The sequence below is a fragment of the Euprymna scolopes genome, chromosome 41 (assembly GCF_053919585.1).
Source record: "Euprymna scolopes isolate OS-2025 chromosome 41, ASM5391958v1, whole genome shotgun sequence".
NCBI classification, from domain to species: Eukaryota; Metazoa; Mollusca; class Cephalopoda; order Sepiida; family Sepiolidae; genus Euprymna; species Euprymna scolopes.
Genome location: NC_136522.1, coordinates 261,477 through 287,812, shown reverse-complemented (window position 1 = coordinate 287,812; position 26,336 = coordinate 261,477). Strand labels below are relative to the sequence as shown.

General features: G+C 33.9%; 1 protein-coding gene across 2 annotated transcripts in view; it reads left to right on the top strand.

Annotated features, from left to right (window-relative positions):
* Positions 1 to 16,717, top strand: part of LOC145266287 (caspase-3-like) — a 396,145-nt gene extending 379,428 nt beyond the window's left edge. The window contains exons 4-5 of one of the 2 annotated variants that reach the window (XM_080121830.1): positions 10,229 to 10,385; positions 13,664 to 16,717. In XM_080121830.1, the coding sequence (XP_079977956.1) occupies positions 10,229 to 10,385; positions 13,664 to 13,911 (405 nt within the window). In that variant the 3' untranslated portion in view covers positions 13,912 to 16,717. The remainder of the gene's footprint in view (positions 1 to 10,228; positions 10,386 to 13,663) is intronic. The other variant, XM_080121829.1, reaches the window with a different exon arrangement.
* Positions 16,718 to 26,336: the final 9,619 nt, after the last annotated feature.

Here is a 26,336-nt window from a genome sequence, read left to right as displayed (position 1 = left end):
AATGTCACATAACTCACTACACAATTTAGGTCATTAGCTTTCCAACGAGCTTTCATTGGTTACATTCTGATTGATAGTAATTGAGATTTCGAATTTATAAAATTGCCAAAAAAGGTGATATATATATATATATATATATATATATATATATATATATATATATATATATATATATATATACATGGATATATCCAGAGTCGTAGCCAAATTGAATATTGAAATGCTCATATCTTTGGTTCCATAGGACAAAACTACATGAAAATTTGCAGACTTTTGAAGATTATAATATTATTCTATGGCCAAAATTTTATGACAATTAGTGAAAAAGAACCTATATTTCCAAACCAATAAAATATGCCCAAATTTGCCTATATATATATATATATATATATATATATATATATATATATATATATATATCTTTTTATATATAATTTCTAGTTAATAATTTAAATTTAGGTTTATTGCTTTGTTTCACTTTTTGTTTTATTTTACTTCAGTCGAAGTTCTCAGAAATCAAGGGGTCCACAACCTGGGGCTAACACTTGAACTCTATATGAGATACATAGATATTCGAATGTTCCACTTACGTTCTTTATTTCTCAGAAACTGAGTTTGTAAAGAAGTTGAGAACATGATTTTCCTCTCCCCAATGAACCATTTTCATACGTTGTAGTATATCTTTCATTTTGGTCTCTTGGTCTTACTGGATTTCAGGACAAGAATTTATCTAGTCTGGTGGAGTATCCAGCTTCGTGCTATTACTTGAGGTAACATCACTTGGAGAAGGTGCACCCTTCCTCGTAGAAGCTAATATGAATTAGCCATTTTGAGGAGATCTTATTTGGGCAGCGAATACTATGTGATTTTGAACATTTGGTCAGGGTTTACTTTTATGGAAAAAGTATCCTCATGCCAGGTTGTTCTGACAACCCCCTGTACAGAGACACTCAAGGACAGTGTCTAGTAGGCATTCAAGTTCTCTCCTGTAGGCATTCAAGTTCTCTTCAGTAGGCATTCAAGTTTCACTAGTATACAAATGAACAAGTTTTTTTAAATTGTGAATTTTGTAGCAGCAAGTCGGCTTATGCAAGTGCTAAGTCTGCAATATTTTGAACTTCGTATCCCTGGGAATTTAAAGTGCATTTTTTTATTTTTATTATATTAAACCTAATATGTAAACGGCTGTCTGTCTGTCTGTTGGTCTGTCTATCTCCATATTTTCAAACTATCTCCTCCAAAACTAAAAGTCGTAGAGCGGCGCCAGGGGCCTCAAATGATTTGGATTTTTTACTGACCATTCTTTTATGGGTCTTTAACCAGTTAAAATTGTTTTTAAGGAGTCAAAAATGAGTCAAAATTGAAAAGATCGTTAAACATTTTGTACATTCATCTTAGTTTATTTTTTATTTTTAATCGGTTTATATGCGTGTCACGCATATAAACTTAGATGATGGCACCTAAATTTTTTTTTTTTTTTTTTTCACTTTTGAAATCACGACTCTATGATAATATATACGAAATCTGGACTAATTAAAATATTATATTTAAGTGTATTTTACTCCCGGGTAAGCCCCCCCCCCTCGCCCAGTGCTTTAATAAATTATACTAAAAGTTTCTTTAGTATGTGTATATGTGTGTGTAATATGAGAGAGAGAGAAATACATACATTTTAGCCGATAAAGAACGGACAAAATTTATAGCCCGGGGAATTATATGAGTTTTTTTATGCCAAATTGATGGTTGAATATGATTAAATTTGCGCTCATTTTTGCATTAAATATTAATCCTTATTAATCCTTAACTGTGCATTGAACAGATACAATAATACTTAGTTCGTTGTACCTTATCATAACAAAGGTTCATACAAATTTGAAGTTAGATTGGCCAGTGGTTTCTGAAAAAAAAGTGGAATGGACAGGTAAACGGGCTAATATATATATATATATATATATATAAGTAATGAAATCAAAAGATGTAGTGTTTACCTGATACACGCAATGGTAAACTTCAATCTAATATAAATACCAGTATTTATATATAGATAATTTAATCCCAACCGAATAAAAAATCTCAACACGCAATAGAGAGTAGAGCTATTATAAGAGAAAGAAAATTAAAACTTTAAGTTGAACTTTACAATCAAAATTTATTGTTCGACTGAATACCCCAAAAAACAACTTATAAATTGTTTTTTGGAGTATTGAGTCGAACAAATATATATATATATATATATATATATATATAAAAGTGAACGTGTCTGTGTATCTGTCTCTCTTTTTGTTTGTACATTTCTTTGCACAATAACTGTCAATTTTAAGTCTACATGACTCGAAATTTGATATACAGAGTACTGAGATTTGGGGAAATCGATGTGATCGGTTTTCGGCCAGAAATTTGGCGATTAAGGGGTCAAAGTTCAACGATTTGACCTTTGAGAACTCTACCAAACTCCTCCGACAATTTTCAGTCTAAACACTTGAAATTTTAGAAATCGGTTCGTTGGACATGGATCTTACTTAATAACTTGATTTGAGCCCAAAACAACAAATTTTAAGGGGTCATAATAGGGATCAAAGTTAAAAACATTGACCACTGTTTTTTTTTTTTTTTTTTTTTTTTTTTTTTTGCTCAACATACACCTCCAAATACCCGGGCAACGCTGGGCACCCATGCAAGTGTATATATATATATATATATATATATATATATATATATATATATATATATATATATATATATATATTCTCGGATATTGACGTTGGTGTCATACAATAAGAACACAAATCCTGTCATTCTTTGATTGTTAATCCATCCACCTCGCTTCCTTCACACTAATATTCTGTAGGATTTCCTAATATTCCAGCCCGATAATATCATCATCACAAACTGGTACAATTTTTTACTCCATCTCTCTCTCCTACTTTTTTCTCTGTCTATCTATCTATCTATCTATCTATCTATCTTTTTCTCTCTAGTCACATTGTTATCTTCCTTGGTTCCCCTCTCTTTCAATTTATTGGAATGTTCCAGGGTCATGATTGATATAAGAACTGATTGCTTTTGAGGACTGTTTTTATTATTTCTCGGGAATTTGGCCGGCTGAATTGCTGATAAAAAATGGTTTGCTTATCTACCAAGTGTTTACTGATGGTTAAGAAATGAGCCTTGGAGAACTTACATCCAGAAAATAATGCAGTCTGTGCACATTCCAACTTTGTCAGGTGGCTATAAGTCATTATTTTACCATAGTTACATCTATATACGGCTTTAATTGTAGATTTGATAACTATCGGCTATTTTAAGTTCAGCTTGGTTTGGCAATTCATCATGTGGTTTCAGCAGAACCGAGCCACATGCCATACATGCCATGATATGACCAATTTACTAAGACAAACATTTGATGAACGAATAATTTCACGAAATGAACCTATGAAATGGCCATTTTGTGTGATTAAACCCCATTTGATTATTTTTTTTTTTTGGGGGGGATATGTAAAGTTCTATCTCTACGCTAATAAATCAGGAACAATAGACCACTTGAAAGACAACATTCGATGCATTATTGCCGAAATAGAACCTAATTTAATGCATAGATTTGTGAAAATTGAACCTATAGATTACACCATATGCACATAAACTGCGAGAGCCATATGTACGAAATTATATTTAAATTATAAATGCCAAATTAATCTTTGGAATAAACCACATACTTCTATGATAAAAATATTTTTCTGTGATTTATTTTAATTTAAAACATGCCGGGGTCAAAACATTGTTGGCTTGTATAGTAAATAAAGCTGGACCTTTTTTTTTAGATGAGCATAAAAAAGGAGTGTCTGTTCACAGTGAAGCACTAAATTATAAACGTACATAGTTTTATAAGTATATCCAGTGTTTAATTCATCGTAACTGAAGAATTACAAAAAAGGGTTCAAAGACAAATCAGAATGCAGACTTCTGTTTATTCTATATATAAATAAACAGTAAATGCATGCATGTATGTATGTGTGCCTGTGTGGAAATATTTAACCGATAAACTCTTAAACTACTGGTCACATATCACTGAAATTAATAAAAAATAGTAATAGTACACCAAGGATGGTTTATGATGGGTAAAATCTTTGTTTGGATGGATGAATAACGTGTACAGAAATATGTCAGCAAGTTGAAATGCAAAATGTTCATTTCAACTTGCCGATATATTTCTTTTACTTTTGTGCATATGCAAATTCATTCATAGCTTGAAGTAGTTTAATTTTAACCCCTTCTTATCTATCTGTCGACAGCTCAAATGATAGGGAATGTGATTGGAGTGTTACATGTTTTGGTTTCAATTCTAGTTGATGGCAGCTAAGTCATTTTTTTTTAACTTTTAAAATCAGTAATATATATTAGGTAGAGTATAATCTATATATATAAAAGCGAAAATGTATGTATGTATGTATGTATGTACGATTTTCCTCGATGTCCACAAAAGGCTTCTTTCAGAGAAGCGCTCGCTCGCTTCACAACTTCTTAAAACTTTTTATATCATCTATAAATTGTAATATCTCACACTTAACCATCGAGCTCGCCTGTCTATTTAATTTTATTGACTTTCAAACGTTAATTATTCGACATTTCCCGCATCGGCACGCGTTACATTCGGTTTTTGGTATAAAAAAAGCGAAACTCGACTCTAATCACTGGCCGGCCAGTATTGACCTCATTAAAAACTGTCCCCGCACAAATTGCTAACTGCTGAATAGCTATCGCCGTCACGGCAATCAAAAACGCGCACCTGTTTTTTTTTTCACACTTTACTATTTTCCAACTGCGCGTCGTCAAGGCTTCGTTTTTTTGCACGGGCACCTGTTTTTTTTCACATTTTCGGGGGGTTTTCACACACACCTACAAACACTCGCGCAACGCCGGGTACCCCTCGCTAGTAGTCAATAAATACGAAATCTGCAGGAATTAAAACTATTCCTCTGGCCTTCGTCAGGACGAAGGTTAGATGAATAGTTGGCCGAAACGTCGTGAAAAAAAAAAAAAAGATGAGGATAATAGTTTGCAATAAATAAATTAATACTTATTATAGTGTTTATAAGCACCTACCCTCGAAAAATATAATTGTATTAAAGCACATGTGGGAAGCCATCTTATGTTGCCATATATATATATATATATATATATATATATATATATATAGAGAGAGAGAGAGAGAGAGAGAGAGAATAAATGACAAAAAGTTATATTCCAAAATTCATGATGCTGACCATCTTATAATTTATTCCTTTAATTCAGTTACAATTCTTGACAGTATCTTTTTCGTAGCACAAAATCAATCACTTATTATATTAATCAGGGAATCTATTATGCCCTTAACTCATCAGAAGAAATAAGAATATATATATATATATATATATATATTCAACTAATAGGATAAGTTTACTAGGCAAAGGCAAATGTAATCTTCAGTCCAATATAAGTATTAATATTTGTATTTATCCCAACCAAATAAAAAAGCTCAATACGATGGCAGTAGGAAGTACAGCTTAATACCAGAGTCATAAATAGAAACAGTAAATAAAATTTACATGTAAAATTTACCTCCAATAAATAAAGACAGTTAAAAATATCAAAGTTTCAAAGGATGCAAGATTCTTCCTTTCAGAGGAAAGAAACGAGTTAGGAAAGTATATAAATTAGCAGAGTAAAAAATTTGCTGATTTTGGCATTTTATGAAACTGCATTTTATGATGGTGGTCATAGAATGCAAAATAATGTTTGTAGAAGGTGTGTCAAGGTGAATAAAGAAAGAGGAGGAAAGAAAAAAAAAAGTGTTTGTCAAGGTGAATAAAGAAAGAGGAGGAAAGAAAAAGAGAAAAGAAAAAATCAAACCGGACTGAGTAATTCCAAGGTGTTATATAATCTTTTGTAGATATTAAGATGCGAGGGAATTATATATATCTGTTTCCGGAGTTTTAAACATTCTACAAACATTATTTTGCATTCTATGATCACCACCATAAAATTCAGTTTCATAAATGCTAAAACCAGTAAATCTTTAGCTCTGCTATTTATATAATTTGCTAACCCGTTTCTTTCCTCTGAAGAAAAGAATCTTGCATTCTTTAAAACTCCATGGAATAAAGATATTTTAACCGCTTTTATTTATTGGAGATATTCTGTCAAAAAATAATTTTACAAGTAAATTTTGTTTACAGTTTTCATTATGATTCTGGTAAACATCTATCTATCTATATATCTATAAAAGTGAACGTGTTTGTGTGGTCTGTCTGTCTGTGTACATTTTCATTCGCAATACCTCTGTTAATTTTCAGTCTACAGACTCGAAATTTGATATACAGGGTACTGAGATTTGGGAAAATCTATGTGATCGGTTTTCGGGCAGAAATTTCGCTGTTAAGGGGTCAAAGTTCAACGATTTGACCTTTGAGAACTCTACCAAACTCCTCCGATAATTTTGGGCCTAAACACTTGAAATTTAAGATATAGGTTCCTTGGACATGTATCCAACTTAATAATGCAATTTGAGACCAAAACAGTAAATGTTAAGGGGTCAAAGTTAAAAAAATTGACCGCTTTTTTTTGTTTGTTTTGTTTTTTTGCTCAGCATACACCTTTAAACACCCGGGCAACGCCGGGCATCCATGCTAGTATATCTATAAACGTGAACGTGTCTGTGTGTGTACATTTCCCTACGCAATAACTCTGTCAATTTTAAGTCTACAGACTCGAAATTTGATATACAGGGTACTGAGATTGAGGAAAATCTATGTGATCAGTTTTCGGCCAGAAATTTGGCTGTTAAGGGGTCAAAGTTCAACGATTTGACCTTTGAGAACTCTACCAAACTCCTCCGACAATTTTGGTCTAAACACTTGAAATTTTAGACATCGGTTCCTTGGACATGGATCTAACTTAATAACTTGATTTGAGCCGGAAACAATAAATTTTAAGGGGTTATAATAGGGGTCAAAGTTAAAAAAATTGACCGCTTTTTTTTTTCTTTTGCTCAACATACACCTCCAAACACCCGGGCAACGCCAGGCTTATTATATAAACAAATTAACATGGTTGATTTACTGCTTACTTTTGTGGAAAGCAACTATTTATTACGTCGCCTAATGAGGATTTCTGGTTTTAATCGACCATTTGTCTGAAATATTAGCATATCTAGTGTTACAATCATGTAAATTTGTCTATATTAATAAATATATATATTGCTCTTCTTTTATCAAGCACTCTTAATAATCTCTTTAAATTCATTAGTTATCACTCTGGAATACCTTTAACCTGGTATATACAGGGTGAACAGAAAGTCCTTGGACCATTATTAGTTTTAAAATTAAATATTGTTAAAATCACTTTTTCTCTTTTCGAATAAAGTAAGTATTTAGTCTAACTATTGATCTAATTATTTTCAATAAAAATATTAAAATAATTTTGTTTAAACTTTCAGAAAAATGAGCAAACGAGAGGCCATAATTCAGCTTCATTGCGCGGGAAGGACAAACTCAGAGATTATTAAGCTCTTGAAAGTGGCTAAATCCACCGTGTACCATGTTGTGAACAGATTTAAGGAACTTGGTACATCTGAAGATCGTCTTAGGAGTGGAAGACCTCGCACTGCTCGAACAAAGAAGGTGATTAAAGCTGTCCGAGAGAGGGTAAGGAGGAACCCGAAGAGATCTGCAAGACAAATGGCTAAAGACATGAATGTGAGCGTGACCTCGATGAGAACCATCGTAAAAAACGATCTCCAGTTGTCCCCCTACAAGATGAGAAAGAGACAGTACCTCACACTTGCCCAAAAGCACAAGAGACTTGAAAGAGCAAAGCTTCTTCTTGGAGAACTGAAGGCTGGCATGGCAGAGCGAGAGATCGTTTTTTCTGATGAAAAACTCTTCACAATGTAAGCGACTGTTAACAATCAGAACGACAGAGTTTACGCAAAATCTTCAGCAGACATTGGTGACTCCGTGAGAATAGTTTTCCGCCGACAAAAGCCGTCTTCCCTCATGGTGAGGGCTGCAGTCTCCAAATCTTGGAAGTCGCCTCTGATTTTCGTGGAGCAGGGGGTTAAGATCCACACAGATCGCTACATTAACGATATTTTGGTTCCAGCATTTGAAGAGATGAAGAAACACTTCAAAGATCAGCCTTTCACCTTCCAACAAGATGGAGCACCATCCCACACCTCCAGAAAAACTCAGGACTGGTGCCAACGTCATTTTCCAAGATTCTGGAGTAAGGAGATGTAGCCTCCTGCATCGCCTGATTTGAATCCCATGGATTTTTCGGTGTGGTCTCTGTTGGAGGCAAAGGTCTGTTCTGTTGCTCAGCCAAGTGTTGATTCTTTGAAGACATCTCTTCTGAGTGAATGGGCTAAAATACCTCAGGAAAAGCTGCGTGCCTCGGTTGGTAACTTCAGACAGAGAATTGAACGTCTAATCGAAAGGAAGGAACATCACATTGAAAATAAATAATTTGAATTTATTCTTGGTTTCCTAATTTATAATTTTCATTCATGTTTAATTTATATTTTTGTAATTTTCTATTAATAAACCACTTTTGAATTGGTCCAAGGACTTTCTGTTCACCCTGTATATATATATATATATATATATATATATATATATATATAAGTGAAAGTGCCCGTCAGTCTGTCTGTGTATATTTCCCTACACAATAAATCTGTCAATTTTCAGTCTACAGACTCAAAATTTTATATACAGGGTACTGAGATTTGGGAACATCTGTGTAATTCGTTTTCGGCCAGACATTTAGCTATTAAGGGGGTCAAAGTTCAACGATTTGACCTTTGAGAACTCTACCAACGTCTCTGACAGTTTTGGGTATAAACAATTGAAAATTTATATATAGGTTCCTTTGGCATGGATCTAACTTAATAACTTGATTTGAGCCCAAAACATACTTACCAAGAAATCATCTCACCAACGAGACGCCAAAAACCTTAACATTAAGACTCGAATTTTAAAGTAACGCCCCCCTCATCCTACCCCCACATATTCCCCTTCCCCCTCCATGTATCCCTATGCCCTCAGCCACACCAGAAATGAACTTCCCAGACCCTATCCCACAAGTTCCTTAAACTCCAAAACTAAAACATTACCAACATACCAAGCACCCCTTCCCACCTTTCCCCCTTCTTCTCTTCCTCTCTTTCTTCCGCCCTCCTCGCACCCCTCCCCTGACCTCATTTTCTCTTTCACTCTTTCATCCTATAATAACGAACATTTCTGTAAAAGTCTGAGGAAGCTACAGACGGCCAAAAAAGCTGCCGGGTAGCTGAAACAATAATGTAACTTAACACAGAAAGATACGGTAATAAAAAAATAAAGCGTATATATATATATATATAACACAATGTAAGACTGTACATTGTAATTTACAGGAATTTATTGTTCGCCAAGATACTCAAAATTAAATATTAATTTTTTTTTAGTATCCTGTCGAACAATAAATTGTTGTAAATTATAATTTACAGTCTTTAATTGTGTTCTTTTATTACAATCTTTATTTCTCATTTTGGTTGTATTGAGTTTTTTTATTTGGTTGGGTTGGGATTACTATATATAAAAAATAAATAAATAATAATATTATTATTATTACTACTACTACTACTACTGCTACTACCGCCGCGGATTAAGGACTATCAACCTATCAAGTGTCTCCTTTTCAGATTAAATATGTTTTTAACTCTTTTTCAAAGTGTTTTTTAACATGTTTTATTAACTGTTTGCTCGTATAAATATATATATATATATATATATATATATATATATATATATATATATATATATATATATATATATATATTTAAAGGTTATTTTGGAAGCATGAAAAACGATGTTATTTTTTGTATTTAATATTTTTATTGTTATTTTTTATATTTCAAGCGGACCTCCGCTCTTGGTCACAAAAAAGTATCGAAAAAAAAAAAAAAAATATATATATATATATATATATATATATATATATATATATATATAATCCAATCTCATTTATTTCATTTGCAGCATGGCGTCAAAGTCTAAAATTTTACAAAATGACTAAAAAGTGATAGCATGTCGTAAAATTATTTTTCATTTTTCTTAATTAATCTCTCGACAAAAGACTAAATTGAAAAAAAATCATTTTTTTTTTATTTCAGTTTAATATTTTTTTTTAATCCGTTGCAACTTTTATATTTTAGGCATGTCGAGGTACAAAAATGGACGACGGCGTCGATGTCGTCGACACTTCCTCCGTTACAGAAGATGATAGCGTGGATACGGTGGTTGCAGAGGACGTCATCATGAGAACTGTCCCCACAGAAGCGGACTTTCTTTTTGCTTACTCAACCACACCAGGTAAACAAATGTTAGGGTGTAGCCTTGTGCCATACATGCGTACATAAAAGCTCATAATCATATTTGGTGTGTTAGATGCTTTTACTTCTTTCAAACTCCTCGACTTAATATTCACAGACAACATAAATTGGAATAATAACATTGAGGACATTGCCAAGTCTGCTACAAAGAAGGTAGGCTCCCTCTACCATAGTAGAAAATTACTCACACCAGAGAGCATCCTATGCCTTTACAAAGCCACAATCGCCTATGCATGAAGTATTGTTACCACAATTTGGCTGATACATCTACGATTAGTCTCTCAGTTTTAGAAAGGGTCCAAAAATGAGTCAAATCTAATAGGTCTTTCACTGTTGGCCAAGTTCCAACCTTGGTCCCATCGCCTCAATGTTGTATCCATGTGCCTGTTTTACAAGTACTTTAATGTACTCTGACGAACTTGAAGCACTTGTGCCCCCTTGATGTACATAATCCCCTAATAATCTGACACGCAGCAAAATCATACCTCTTCACTGTTGAAGTCCCCAGACGCCAGAAAACCTTCTACTCTAATAGTTTCCACTACACATTGGAATTCGCTCCCTGTTTCATGCTTCTCTGACTGTACTAACATGCAGAAGTTTAAATGTAATGTAAACAAACATCTTGCTGCTCAACTCCTCACAGTTCCCTGTTAGACGCAATCCCAAATAATAACCCCTTGTGCTCCAAGTGGCAATATGCTTTGTTTGATGTGAGAAAGAGTAAAAGGAAAAATTAAAATAAACCTGTACATGCTTTTTATGTGCTGCAAATAAGTGATTTCATGCCTTGTAAAAGGAACACATCAAAATACATGGCTAGAAGACAACTAGAGAACACATATGTTTCTATATTTTTTATTTTGATTTTTCATATCATTTCGATTTCTAAACCCATGATGGCATAATGGATAAAGTACTTGATAAAATTCAGTTGTTACATTCTTCTAAAGGTTGAAGGTTGAATCCTTTAGTGCAGGCGGCACTCAAAATAGAATTATGAATTAGTTAGGATTTCTACCCAGTCATGGCTGACGAAATGAGAGCATGCTAGCTCTGTGGATTAAATAAAAGATTCCATTCAACATTCTGTGCAAATTCCCGAGATTGACAGAAAGATTCCTGTGTTCGACAAAATAAACCTAAAGAAGGTTGTAGGTTACACTGACTGAAACGTTGTGCAAATAACACCCAAGATTAGAACAGTAATCTGAATAATCCAAATAATATGAATAAAGGACATTTTCTTGCCATTAGTCTGGGCCACTCTTGTTTTGACAGGTTAACGCAAGAGATTTGGTAGCTTGTCTGGTTTCTATTATGGACTGATAGTACATGAACCCTAACTTTTAGGTAGTGTTAAAAGTGGCTGCTCTAGTAACAGTTGTATGATATTGAGACAACTGTAGTGGCATGTCACACGTGGAAAGAAACCCTGAACTTATTATTGGTGGGCTTATCTGAGGTCACAACCCTATAGATAAAGACCCAGGTAATAGTTTACTTGTGTGGACAGTTTTTTTCTGACATCTCACAAACACCCATTTTGTTCAACCTACTCTGTCCATGCTCTTGTAAATCTGATCCTTTTACATCCCAGTGGCAACATACCTTGTTTGACGTGAATAGAAGTAAAAGAAAACAATTTATGCAGAATAAAAAAATGGACACGTAAAGGCTACCTATTAGAATACAGACAAGGTTTATTCTGCTTGATCTTTGTTCAAAATCACTGACAAGTGTGGTGGGGGGTGGGGGGGAGCGAGACAGCAAGTGATCGATTTTTAAATAACATGTTTGCACCTTTAGTGCTTCTTTGGACTTGCCAACTTTTCTCATCATTTTCTCTTTAAGGTATCTGACATTATATCTGTTTCTTTTTAATTTCCACAACCGAGTAAAAACTAACCTTTTTACTTTTATTCACCCCAAAGAAAACATATTGCCACTCGGATGTAAGGGCTATTATTTGGGATAATATCTGACAGAGACACCATGTTAGGAGTTGAGCAGCAAGATGTCTGTTCATGTTACATTTAAATTTCTGCATGTTACTACAGTCAGGGAAGCAGGAAAGAGGGATGGAATTCCAAAGTTTACGAGTTTGATGGAAGAGACTATTAGAGTAAAAACTTTCTGACGTTAAATGGGCTGGTAAACAACAAAACAAAATAAACCAAATACAATACGCAAAAGTCCAGCTAGAATTCGTCACTGACAACTTTCTCTCTCAACTTCCAGCACGTCTCTCCCAACTGCCTCTGCCAACAGATATTTTATCAGAAAACTGACCCCATTCCATTTGCATACATGTGCAGTGGAAGATGAGATCTCGTGAGATTCCACGAGACTACACCTTATAAATCCATAGCTGCCATCTTTAATTTCTCTTTCTCTCAGATCCCATCCGAAGGTAAGTTGTATAACTGCACAACACACACACACGGGGGCGCTTTCCTCTTTGATTATTACATTCAACTCTACACTTTCTAGCATCTAGGAACCTCTATAGTGAAGGGTTAGGATTTTTCTGCCCGTTGGGTTAGTCGTAGTTATTCTTGTTGACGGTGCACAAGTACTATGCATTCATCAAAGCACATTACATTCAAGTACTTGTAAAACAAACACAACAATGCAAAATAGCAGAGATGGGTTTAGAATTTGGTTTACAGCACAAGACCTATTTAGAATGGAGACTAGTTTTTGAACCCTGTCTAAGATGGAGAGGTTAGTGGCAGTTCAACAAGTGTATTCTTACTGCACTTTTATTTCCAGTTATTTTCAACTGAACACTTTACATACAAGTGGGATTTTCTCAGCCAATATTTGTCACAAAGCAATTCCATTCATAAGAAGTTTACATTAAACAATATATTAAATCATAAAAATTCGATGTAAGCGTGACAGACAGACGGCAATGTTATTTTGAACATAAAAATCACTATTTTAATTGCTTTAAATAAAACATGCTCAGAAACTAAAGCTGCCTTTAAGACTCCTAGGAACTACTGTAATGAGGTTAAAGAAAAGGTGAGCATCTTTTGCTTTAACTGTCAAGTGTAAAGTAGATTAGCAGAGGATAGGGTCCCACGAGTTCAATCAATAAATTTTTGTTTGAACCGAGATATGAATTTAAATGTTAAAATCGCAAGAACTTTCTTGTCAACCTGATACCAGAGATTTTGGTTGATATAAAGGAGAGACGCTGTTTCCTGTGTGACAACATTCAACATAATTCTCTCTTTTTTCCCCTCACAGGTTATTATTCTTGGAGGAACAATGAAGATGGTTCCTGGTTCATCCAAGCCCTTTGCATCATCCTCGAGAACCATGGCGAAGAAATGGAACTGATGCACATGCTGACACTCGTTAACCACATTGTTGCATACGATTTCGAGTCATGTACGAATGAGGATTTCACCTCCAAAAAAAAACAGATGCCGTGTATCGTGTCAATGCTCACAAAGTATGTCTACTTTCGACCCAAAAAGCAAGAAATCATCTGATTGGTTGGTTCAGATCAGACAAAAGATTTTTCGGTGCAAATCCAGAATTCAACCTAATTAAAAAAAAGAAAAAAATACAGAAAAATCTTTACGATGTATGTACCAGTCACAGAACGAAAATGTCATCTTTCAAAAATCACATAAATTGATCAAGTACTTTTTTTTAACATAGAAAATAATTTTTTTACGATTTTTAGCGATTAATAGTAAGGCTGATTTTAATATCTAAATAGTTTGAATTGAGTTATCAATTTATTAAATATAGCAGATAAAATCGCAATATCTTACTTTGTCATAAAATTTGATTTTCTCAGTTAAAAAAAACTATTTGATCAATTTATGTAATTTTTTGGAATATGACATTTTTGTTCTGTGATGTGTACATACACGATAAAGATCTTTTTGTATTTTTGTTTTTTATTAGGTTGAATTATGGACTTGTATCGATTTTACATTGGTCAATCTAATTTGACCAAACAAGCTGATTGGTCGGATCAGTTCAGATTGACTGTGCAACTCGGATTGACCAATCAAAAATCAGTGCTCACATGCTGTCTTACTTCATTCTTTTATAACTTTTTCCCCCCAGAGACTTTCGTTTGATGAAAGCAAAATGGCAAATGCGATGCGAGATTTATCCATCTGGCAAATTTGAGGCAAACTTTTTTTATGATAACTTTCATGATCAGCAGTTTATAACTATTAATAAAAAAGAAATTATAGAATAAACAAAGCCTAATTTATATTATTTGGATTATTCGGATTATTGTTGTAATCTTGGATCTTATTCTCACAACGTTTTAGCTGATGTCACTTCCAAGTGTAAGCGGTATAACAGATTAAATCTCACACCAAAAAGCATCCTATAGCTTTAAAAAGTCACAATGGATTATAGTTGCCATATCTGGTCTAATGCATCTATCACTAAGTCTCTCACTCTTAAACAAGGTTAAGAAAAGAGTCTCAAATCTAATAGATCCTGCACTGTCGGCCAAACTCCAACCTCTATCCCATCACCATAATGTCGCATCCCTGTGTCTATTTTACAAGTACTTTAATAGAATGTGCTCTGATGAACTCATAGCACTTGTGCTCCCTTGACGTACATACTCGTGACTAACCTGACAAACAGCAAAATTTCACTCCTTCATTGTTGAGGTTCCTAGATGCCGGAAAGATTTTACCCTCATAGTTTCTTCCCTCGAACTGCTAGACGTTGTGAAAATAACATTCAAGATGAGAACAGTAGACCAAATAATCCAAATTATGCAAATTATCAATCCTCATCTCAAAAATTTTGAAACATAAAATCTAAATTGCTTGAATCACATATATAAAAAAGAAATAAGAATTATCCTGCACTGGCCATCAACCTCACCAAATATCATTACTGAACTACATATGAAAATCAAAAATAACTTTGCAAACTTTTATTGATTATACGATAAAAAGGAGATTTATGTTAAAATTATAATAAATGTTTGAAGATTCAGATATAATCATGTTAGCACACCTGTTCTCATTAGATTATCAGAGTTAAGTGACGTTGATCCTGGCCTGTATGAAATAGATAACCATTTGAGAATACCAAGTGCGTCAATATAACTTGCTAATATACACATATATTGACACAATGGAACAACTGCTCCTAGGCGCAAATTTTGTTCTTAATCATATGGCGAAGCTCCCTGGAAAGTTGGATAACCATCTGACCCTAGTCCCCTGGAATATTGATTATGGGGTTTTCGAGTTCGTATTGAAATAGAATGTAATTTTGCTACAACAAATGAATTATTTAAAGTTGCTTGGAATCCAACAAATCGTACTGAATTTGTCTTGGAAGAAGATAGAAGAATCTTGGGTGTTTTTTTTTTCTGGTGATCTTTTGAATCAACACATTTCAGGTGAAAACATTATTACGTACTTACATGTTATGGCGAAATTAGTATAAATTCCAAAAATTTCAAAAAATGATCCAGTAAAAAAATAATTACAAGTGAAAATACAATTTATTGAATTATTCAGTTTTATCGTATGTTTTTAATGTGGGAGACTTGTGCGACCAATACAGTATGAGAAACAAGAGAGATAACTATTGACTTGAATTAAGAGTCCACCATGTTTAAGCACAATATCTGAATATGTGATTGTGGCTAAGTTGTTTTTTATTCAAAATATTTCTAGTATTATCATCTACTGGATCGTTGTTTGTAATTTTTGGAATGTATACTAATTTCACCATGACACGTAAGTACATAAGAATACTTTCATCTGAAATATGTTAGTTTAAAAGATCACTAATGTAAACAAGCACCAGACTTAGAAACCATTATTGTGACTTCAACATAAATCTCCTTTTCCTGTTACTATATCTTATATATCTTAAACATATAAAATAAAGCCATCCAAATGAGATATAAATGATTAATAGCTATTTCTATTCATCATGAATATCTAATTCTGTTTTGCACTTATGCAGAATAAAGACCTTACTAGCGTCTGAATTTTCCGAGCAGTTTATGCAAAATGCCGGAAGGTGCTGAACAAAATTTGATGATTCTTTTTTCATGCAAACGCTGGAAATTTTTTTTTTTTTTTTTCCAATAAAGATTATGTCAATTTTGTTATTACGAAGATAATTCAATGAAAAATTAATTGAAAACCGAAAATAATATTCTTGAATAACTATTGGACAATTTTGACGAAACTTTAAAAAATTACAATTTAAATCAATAAAAAAAATATTGTAGCGTTTCCTGAATAAATATGTATTTTTGGAATCACAAAATATTGATAGAAAACAAAAGTTTTTGGATTTTTATGTTTATTTTTTTTTCATTTTTATAATTTTTTGTTGAAATCAATTTATATTTTTATTTATTTTATTTTTTTAAATAATAAACCAATAATAGCAAATGAATATTTTCTTAAATGATGATGGCTGCAGTGATTTTATTGGCCTAGTATTTCAACACCTTCGGCGTTTTACATAAATTGCCCAGAAAATTTGAATGATAACACGGAACTCATTGTGCATAAGTACCTTATGTTTTACTCAAATAACTGGCAGACATTTGTTTATTTGAATTCAATTTACTTGTTGCTTCTTTTGCAATCAAATTATGAATTATTTATAGGTTGAACACTGTTTTCCCCTCTTTTTGCAAGGATAGTATTCAAACCATTCATTAGAGTTTGTTATTTACAGTTGTTACTGTCCGTGTGAAGACGACTGTGGGACATACCACTCAGCGATTAGAGGTGAAAATACAGCAACACTTCTCTAGCAATGTCCGTGATTTCAAATTACATTTATCCAAGAACTCCAAACAAATGGCTCTACCATAATTAGAAGATTTACTGGAGAATGAACTCTGTGCCAAAGTGACAGTGACAACGTGTTTTCTGTACTACACAGTCTAACAGTAATTTCAAATTCTAGAAGCAACAGTTATTAAGATGTGGCCGAAATTTTGTGCAGACAGAAAGAGTATGCACACAAACTTGACTTGATAGAATATGCTACACACACGCACACACACACACATAATACTTTACTATAATAATTATTAAATACCTACAGACACTACTGTTTCATTCTTTCGGGAATCATCAGGGCAGGGTGTTACAATTAACACGTCAATAGATTCGAACCCGGCAACAGAAGCCAACTCTGGCTTCATCAGCTACCATGAACCACGAGAAATACTGTTGAAATTTAAACATTTATTGTTTTAAATGTCTTTTAATGTCTGTCAGAGTGATCTAATCATTATATCTGCACATAAGAGCTAAATTGACCGACTTTTTATTTCACCTAAAAGAAGTGCTCAACGATATATATATATACATATATATATATATATATGTATATATATATATGTCTATATATATATATATATGTATATATACAACATAATCGCGTTAACAAACCAGTTCTTGTCAGATTTTTTTTTTTTTTTTTTTTTTTTTTTTACAAAGGCATCACCACATTATCAAGGCCCAGAGGCCACTCAAGGATAAGGGTTAAAGAGTGTACAGTAGAAGTTGGTCAATATAGTAATCATTAGTAATGAAAATTTGGTAAATTAAATAACTTATATGGAACGGCTCATCAAGAACTTATTTACTTTAGACTTGAACAAAACCATATTGTAGTCAGCCGGAAAGCAGGAAAACGGAAGACAATTCCACAGGCGTGCAGTTCTAAGAAAGAAGCTTTGTTCATGGAATCTACGTTTAGGTTTAGGCACAGATAAAGAGTGGGGGAAATTATTGATAGTGTTTACAGCTAGACGAGTGTTTCTTGTGAAAGTTTGGCGAGGGGGGACCATAGATTGAAGCTCAGTTGAACACTTTCCATGAAAATAACGATACATCAGAGACAAACTCGCAACATCTCTTCTGTGAGATAGAGGTTGCAAGGAGGAGAAAAGGACATCTCCTACGAGGCTACGAAGTCTATTTTGAACTCTATCAAGGCAGGACAAGTTCTTTCTAGCAGCTCCTGCCCAGATGTGGCAACAGTATTCCATCCTTGGACGTACCTGGCTCTTATATAGATAGAGAATAGCATCAGCAGTGAGATATCTACTGGATCGATAGAAAGATCCCACCATTTTTCCAGCGGCCTTGGCAACAGATTTGATATACGTGTTCCATTTCAGATCAGGAGTAATGGTCAAGCCCAGAAGCTTGTCAAAACTTGAGGCCTCCTGAAGACGAGAGCCATTCATTTCAATTGATGACAAATGTGGATTAGAATGTTGATGATGTAAAGAGAGAAGCTTGGTTTTAGATGCATTAAAAGTAACCAGCCACTCCTTTCCCCATTGTACTACGTGCTCAAGATCAGAGGAGAGAGAATTGGAGAGAACTTGCTCGTTTACTGTCTTAGATGTGGTACCATAAATGGTAGTGTCGTCAGCATAAATGTCTACAAATGATGTAAGGATATGATTTGGAAGATCATTAATGTAGATCAGGAAAAGAGTTGGGCCCAGGATGGATCCCTGAGGGACACCGGCATTAATATTGTGAGCTTCTGATTTTTGCCCCTCAACTACTACTCTTATGAATCTATCAGAAAGAAATGATTTAATAATTGAGAAGACTTTTCCAGCTATACCATAGCTAGCGATCTTATGAAGTAAACCTTTATGCCATACCCTATCAAAGGCTTTAGATATGTCAAGAGCAATTGCCCTAGAAAGATTGCCACCGTCGAGAGATTTGCTAATCCTATGCGATATAACTGTAAGGACATCTGCTGTAGATCTAGCAGAACGGAAACCATATTGAGTGTCACTAAGAAGGTTATTTTTGTTGAGATGTTTGATTACTTCTGTATTTAATACAGATTCTAGCAACTTACTCATGACGCACAGGAGACTTATTGGCCTGTACTGAGAGGGGGATGAGCGATCACCTGAATTCTTAAATACAGGGCATACTGATGAGATTTTCCAGGGAGATGGGAAACTATTCTCCTTAAGACAACGTTTAAACAGTTTTGTAAGTATGGGCGCTAGTTCAGGTTGAAGTTTTTTGAGTACTATGATTGGAATACCATCAGGGCCAGTTGCTTTACTGGAATCAAGGTTTTTGATTAGTTTGGCAACATCACGTACAGATATACGTATATCACATAGCGTGTTTTCTGATACAAGAGGAAATATTGGGGGTTGGCGGTCTTGGTCGCAAAGGGTAGAATTAGCTGCAAAGTTCTTGACAAAGAGTTTGGCTTTGTCTGATGCTGACGAGATTACCTCAGATCCATTGATAATAGTTGGGATGGAGCACACGCTTCTGTTCAGGATTCTGTTTGCTATTTGCCAAAACTGGTGGGAACCAAGCCGCTGCTCAGCTACTTTGGACTTAACAGATTGAGCATACAACTTTCTTGCGTTCCTTATTACTTTCTTACAATGGTTGCTGGCAGTCCTGAAAACGGCTTTAGTTTCCATACATCTATTACGTTTGAAGCAGTGGAAAAAGTGATTTCTGTGCGCAATGGCAGCAGCACATTCTGGAGAGAACCATGGCTGGCTGTTAGGTTTTTGCTGAAACTTTTTAGAGGGTATGAAATGGTCAATACCTACAATTAACCATTCAGTTAGGTCTAATACTATAGAGGACACATCCTTTTTAAACATGGAATGCAGAGGTAGATCAGATATAAATGTACGGAAGCTATCCCAGTCAGCCTTAGTGTATCGATATACTGTACGATGAAGAGGTACGTCTGGGGACTTATTACATTTCATTTTTATCTTAATTGATACAACAGAGTGGTCGGAAGATCCAAGAGGCGACAGAACAGAAACTGAACATAGTTCAGGGCAAGTTGTGAGAAAAAGGTCTAGTAGGCTCGCATACTGGCCGTCATTATCGGGCACACGGGTAGGTTCCTGAACAATCTGAGTGAGGTCATAGGCAATGGAGAAATCATGACAGAACCTCCCCTCATCATCGGTCTTGTTTGAGTGGGTCAACCATTCGACGTTGTGAACATTGAAGTCTCCACATACGTGAATGTTAGCTGCAGGATAAGTAGAAAGGACTTGGTCAATTTTCTCAGATATGCTTTGAAAGATAGTAACTCCGCTGTTGTGGGGGCGATAGAGAGTAAATATAAATGCAGTAGTGTGAGCTAAAGCAACCCGGAAGCACATATAAGGTAAGTTAGGATCTTCCCTGGAGATGTCCCTCCCACATGGAAAGCTATCTTTAATATAGGCACATATTCCATGCCCATGGCGATCTTGGGGGTCAGATTTAGAAGTTAAGTTAGAGTATCCTGTAATTGCAAACTCATCAAGGGAAATAGCCTGTCCAATGCCAGTTTCACTTAAAAATAAAAGGTCTGGTTTAGTCTCCTGTAATTGGGTTTCAACCTCTGGAAGGTTAGAACGTAGACCCCTGATGTTGGAGAAGGAGACATGGTAGTAGGGGTCTACGTTGGAAGTTGGAGAACCGGGTTTAATCGTGTATTTTTTCTTGAAACTTGTCATGATGAAATTTTGGAATTTGTGGACTAGGTCGACAGATTTACTTAGAGCAGGACAGAGAGGGGAAACTAAGAGAGAAAAAGAAACGAAGAATTTTTTTTTTTTGTACCACATGATAAGGTAAAGCCGTAACAATTACCCACTAGTATGGCATCGAGAGGCCCCACCAGAAGCTACTGCATGGTCCAGAAAGTTAAGCAACGTTGAGCCTGGTTAGTACCAGATAGGTAACCATTTGGGAATTCTAGGCGCTGTATGTGCTCTCCGCTTATCTCAGCATTTGTTTCCAGTCATCCTGAATATACACTTCACTTGTCATTGGTATTTAACAATGTTGACTCAGGAGAAGTGTGGTTCGAGATTGTGCACCTCCTGCCACAAAAATTTCATGTGCAGGCACCCCTTCATGGGTATCCATAGTCTGTAAAAGACTGAAAGAGCCCCCTTATATATATGAGAGAGAGAGAGAGAGAGAGAGAGAGATTGCTCAATGAATGACATCGATAAGCACAAGTTTCAGTTGATTTATATCCAGGAAACAAAAAAGTATGCAACCATATTATATATATATATAAGCATATTAATGCTTATGTAAAACTAATAAAACTATATATATATATATATATATATAGTTTTATTAGTTTTACATAAGCATTAATATGCTTATTAGTTTTACAGAGGCATTAATATGTTGCTACACATTCAGGAGCATGTTTTGGTCAGCCAGTTACAAGTAACTAGAGGCGATATTGCTTATACAAAAGATTAGTCCTTATTACGGACTAATCTTTTGTAATATCTCCTGAAGAGGTCTCTAGTTACTTGTAACTGGTTGACTGAAACATTTTCATGAATGTGTAGCGACATGATAATGCTTATGTAAAACAAATAAAAAGTATATCTTGCACCACTTCGGTATTGAGCATTCTTGGATTAACCTCGTTAAAACTTTGTTGGTTACTTTTCCTTTGGAAAATATTAACATGGCATTATATGTGTGTGTGTGTGTGTGTATGTGTGTGTGTGTGTGTGTGTGTGTGCGTGCGAGATATTTTTCACAAATTCAAAAATCAATCATACTTAATTGGTAGTTTACAAATGAGGGAGAAATGATCTTGGAATTTTGAAAGCTATTATATTATGCTATATATGTTCTGAAAAAACATTCATTGAGCTTGAACTTTATCAATTTTATATCTACGTGGAAGGTTTTCTAATCGAAAAAAAATTTAATGGGAAACTTATATATATATAATATATATATTAAAAATGTGTTTACTTCCGGTGATGACGTCATTACCTTCTGTTTGCATATAATATGTTTATAATGTACTACATTGACATAAGATGTCATATTTTAAAAATCACATGGATGTACTGCTGACTCAAAAAATCAGGTAATTGGTTCAGCGCACGCTAGGGGTTTATTTTTAACATTCCAAAAATCACATAAGTATATCAAGTAATCCTGAGTTCATATTTGCGTCCTTAATGTCCTCATGGCAGTAATTTCAAAAACTTTCCTTAAGGAGGTGGAATGCTGAGACTGATACTACACTCAGAAATTCATGTTGAACTAATAACTAACTGTTTTATATATTAATTTCGAAAAGCTGCTAAAACAGTTTATGATCTAAACATTACTTTATTTCAAGTATATTTTTAACAGTGGGGTGGGGTATATGAAGTCAGTCCCGGAAATGGCTGCAACCATTTACATTTTAGACATTACTTTATTTAATGTATATTTTTAACAGTGGGGTGACTGACATGAAGTCAGTCCCAAAAATGGCTGAAAAAGTTTACGATTTAGATATTACATTATTTCATGTATATTTTGAAGAGTGGGTTGGGGATATAAAGTCAGTCCCGGAAATGTCTTAAACAGTTTATGAATAAGAAATTACTTTATTTCATATATATTTTTAACAGTGGGGTGACTGACATGAAGTCAGTTCTGGGATTGGATGAGATAACTTCAAAATACTCAGCAGAATACCCAGCATCGCCCAGGAGTGAATGAGATAGGTGAAAAACATATAGTAGCAGAATAGCCAGCGTTGCCTGGGATCAACTGAGATACGTGGAAGATATATACTAGCAGAATATGCGGTGTCACCCAGGATTGGATAAGATAGGTGGAACATATATACTATGAGAATACCCGAAATTGATTGATGTGTTTGTAATGAAATAATCAGCCCATACAATATATCGAAGTTATTATTTTAGTAAGGGATGGGCGATAATGTAGGTTAAAATTATGAAAAATGATTGTCGAAATTAGTAACATATCCAAGAATTATGAAAAATGATGACATATGAGTTAATTGATTAGTGTGTTTGTAATGAAATAATCAGCCTAGACAATATATCAAACTTATTATTTTAGTAAGGAGGCGATAATGTGGATTAAAATTATGAAAAGTGAGTTTTGAAATTAATAACATATCCAAGAATTTTGAAAAATAATGAAATGTGAGTTAACTAATTGGTATGATTGTTGTAAAATAATCAGTCCAGGAAATATATCAAAGTTGTTATTTTAGTAAGGGGGGGGGGATAATGTGGGTCAAAATTATGAAAAATTATTGTCGAAATTAGTAACATATCCAACATATCTTTCATGGAAAGTGTTCAACTGAGCTTCAATCTATGGTCCCCCCTCGCCAAACTTTCACAAGAAACACTCGTCTAGCTGTAAACACTATCAATAATTTCCCCCACTCTTTATCTGCGCCTAAACCTAAACATAGATTCCATGAACAAAGCTTCTTTCTTAGAACTGCACGCCTGTGGAATTGTCTTCCGTTTTCCTGCTTTCCGGCTGACTACAATATGGTTGTGTTCAAGTCTAAGGTAAATAAGTTCTTGATGAGCCGTTCCATATAAGTTATTAAATTTACCAAATTTTCATTACTAATGATTACTATATTGACCAACTTCTACTGTACACTCTTTAACCCTTATCCTTGAGTGGCCTCTGGGCCTTGATAATGTGGTGATGCCTTTGTAAAAAAAAAAAAAAAAAAAAAAAAAAAAGAATTATGCGAGTTAATTGATTGGTGTGTTTGTAATGGAATAATTAACCCAGGCAATACATCAAAGTTATTATTTTAGTACACATACAGATACAGTTTTAACAAAAGGGCTAGAAAAATATGATAGTGGATTCATCAATGCTGAACGCCCACAGAATGCTCAGCAGCAATATATTACATATGAAGATGCTGCTGTGAATTTCCACAGGTCCTGCTAGTATATTAATATTATATATTTTATATATTTCTAAGAAATATATATGTGTGTGTGCATGTGTGTGTGTGTGTGTGTGTGCATAGAAAGAGAGAGAGAGAGAGAGGAGAATTATTGACGGTGTATCGAATGAGAGGAAGAGATTTGTCACTTCAAGAGTTAATTACAAATTACGGCTTACTAAAACAATAAAAGTGTTTTTCAAACAGAACTCAATCCAAAACCTGAGAAATATTTTAGTAAGTATGTTGTGTGATTAAAATATATAAGAATAAAAGCTTTTAATGAAAGAAATGTTAATTCAGATTTCGTATAAGAATAGGTTACTAGTTCACACACACACAAATGAATATATATATATATATATATATATATATATATATAGTTTTGAAATTGTTATTTTTCAGAGGTATAGTAAACCAGTGAAGTATAAAAAAGTTAATACAAGAGTGCCCATTACCGAACTAGAGCTATGTATATTTTATTTAATTTGTCTTTACATAAGCAGTAATGTATTGCTACACAGTCATGAGCATGTTTCGGTCAGCTAGTTTACAGTAACTAGAGACCTCATCAGGCGGTCTAGCCTATATGAAAGCAAACAATGATTGCAAAGTTTTCTTTCATATAGGCTGGACCGTCTGATGAGGTCTCTAGTTATTGTAAACTAGCTGACTGAAACATACTCATGACTGTGTAGCAATACGTTACTGCTTATGTAAAAACAAATCAAATAATATATATCTATATATATATATATATATATATATATATATATATATATATCTCACTCAAACTATATATATATAGAGAGAGAGGGTGAGAGTGTTTAAAATATTAAATTTTAAAAGCAAATATAAATATTAAATTTATGTAAATATGCACTTCAGGTGTGTAAGTTATTTGACCTACATAAAACAATATAATTTGAACTAATTTGAAAAAAAAAATGACCGCCATTGCATGTAACATTTTACTGTTGTCCATTGAGTCGAATAAAGAAATTATAAAAAATTATAAAAATGAAGCTTTTTATGGTTTTATATAAGTCTTTGAGTCTAATAATGTGTTTTATAAAAAAAATTTCATGATTTTATGTAGTTGAAATAATTTATGCACCTGAATTGCATATTTAACAATATTTATATATGAATCCGATCGTTATAAAAATGCTCAATATTCCAGATAGAGCATCAATATATGTGGGGGAATTAAAATTTTGCAAATTCAGATTTAAAAACATTTGTTGATCATAAAACAAGAAATACAAGATAAAGTGAATTATTTCCTTATTCCATGGAGTTTCAAAAATTTGTTTGTTTTTTTTAAGAGGAAAAAGGTTAGCAAAGGAATTGCTGGTTAGCACAAAAATTGAAAATTCAGAGTTTGAAGTAATATTCAAAAGATTATATAGAACTATATACAAATGCAAATAAAATGACGTTCAAGTGTGAAGATGCAGTTGTACAATAACAAAATCCAATCAATGAAGCTGGTTAAAATTTGATTGGATTGCAATGCACGTTATCTATTTTTATTTACATGCAAAGAAAATCGATGATACCATTGGAGCACATGGGGGAGCAGGTGCTGTTTTGGGAACTTTTTATTTTTAATGGAATTTTCTATTCATCTGATTTTCTGCCTATTCTAACCTCATGTAAAAATGTATTTAACATTATTTTCATGTACTCGATCATAACCTTGATGAATTATAAAAACAAAAATCTCCCAGGGCTTCATTTCCAATTGAGTTGTCACTTATTGCTAACAAGCAGAGCGTCATCAATGTCGACAAAAGGAAAAGTCTATCAGGTTTGTGTGATGATGTATGGAAGTGAAATCTGGCCAGTGAGGGCTGAGGACACGGATTACATGAAGAGAAATGAGATAATGGTTTAAGGACTCACATGTGGAAAAACTATATCTGGATGGCAAAGCTATTGAAATTGTCGAAAATTTTGTTACGTTGGTGATGTAATGGAATCACGGGATGGACTAGGTGCTAGTGTGATTGGAAGAGTTAGGAGTTGATGGAATAAGTTCAGGGAACTTCTGCCATTACTAACCAGCAACGCGTTACTAAGGAAAGAATGTATCAGGCATGTGTGTACAGGGATTTTTATTTTTTTTTATTTTTACATGGGAGTTACCATTTAT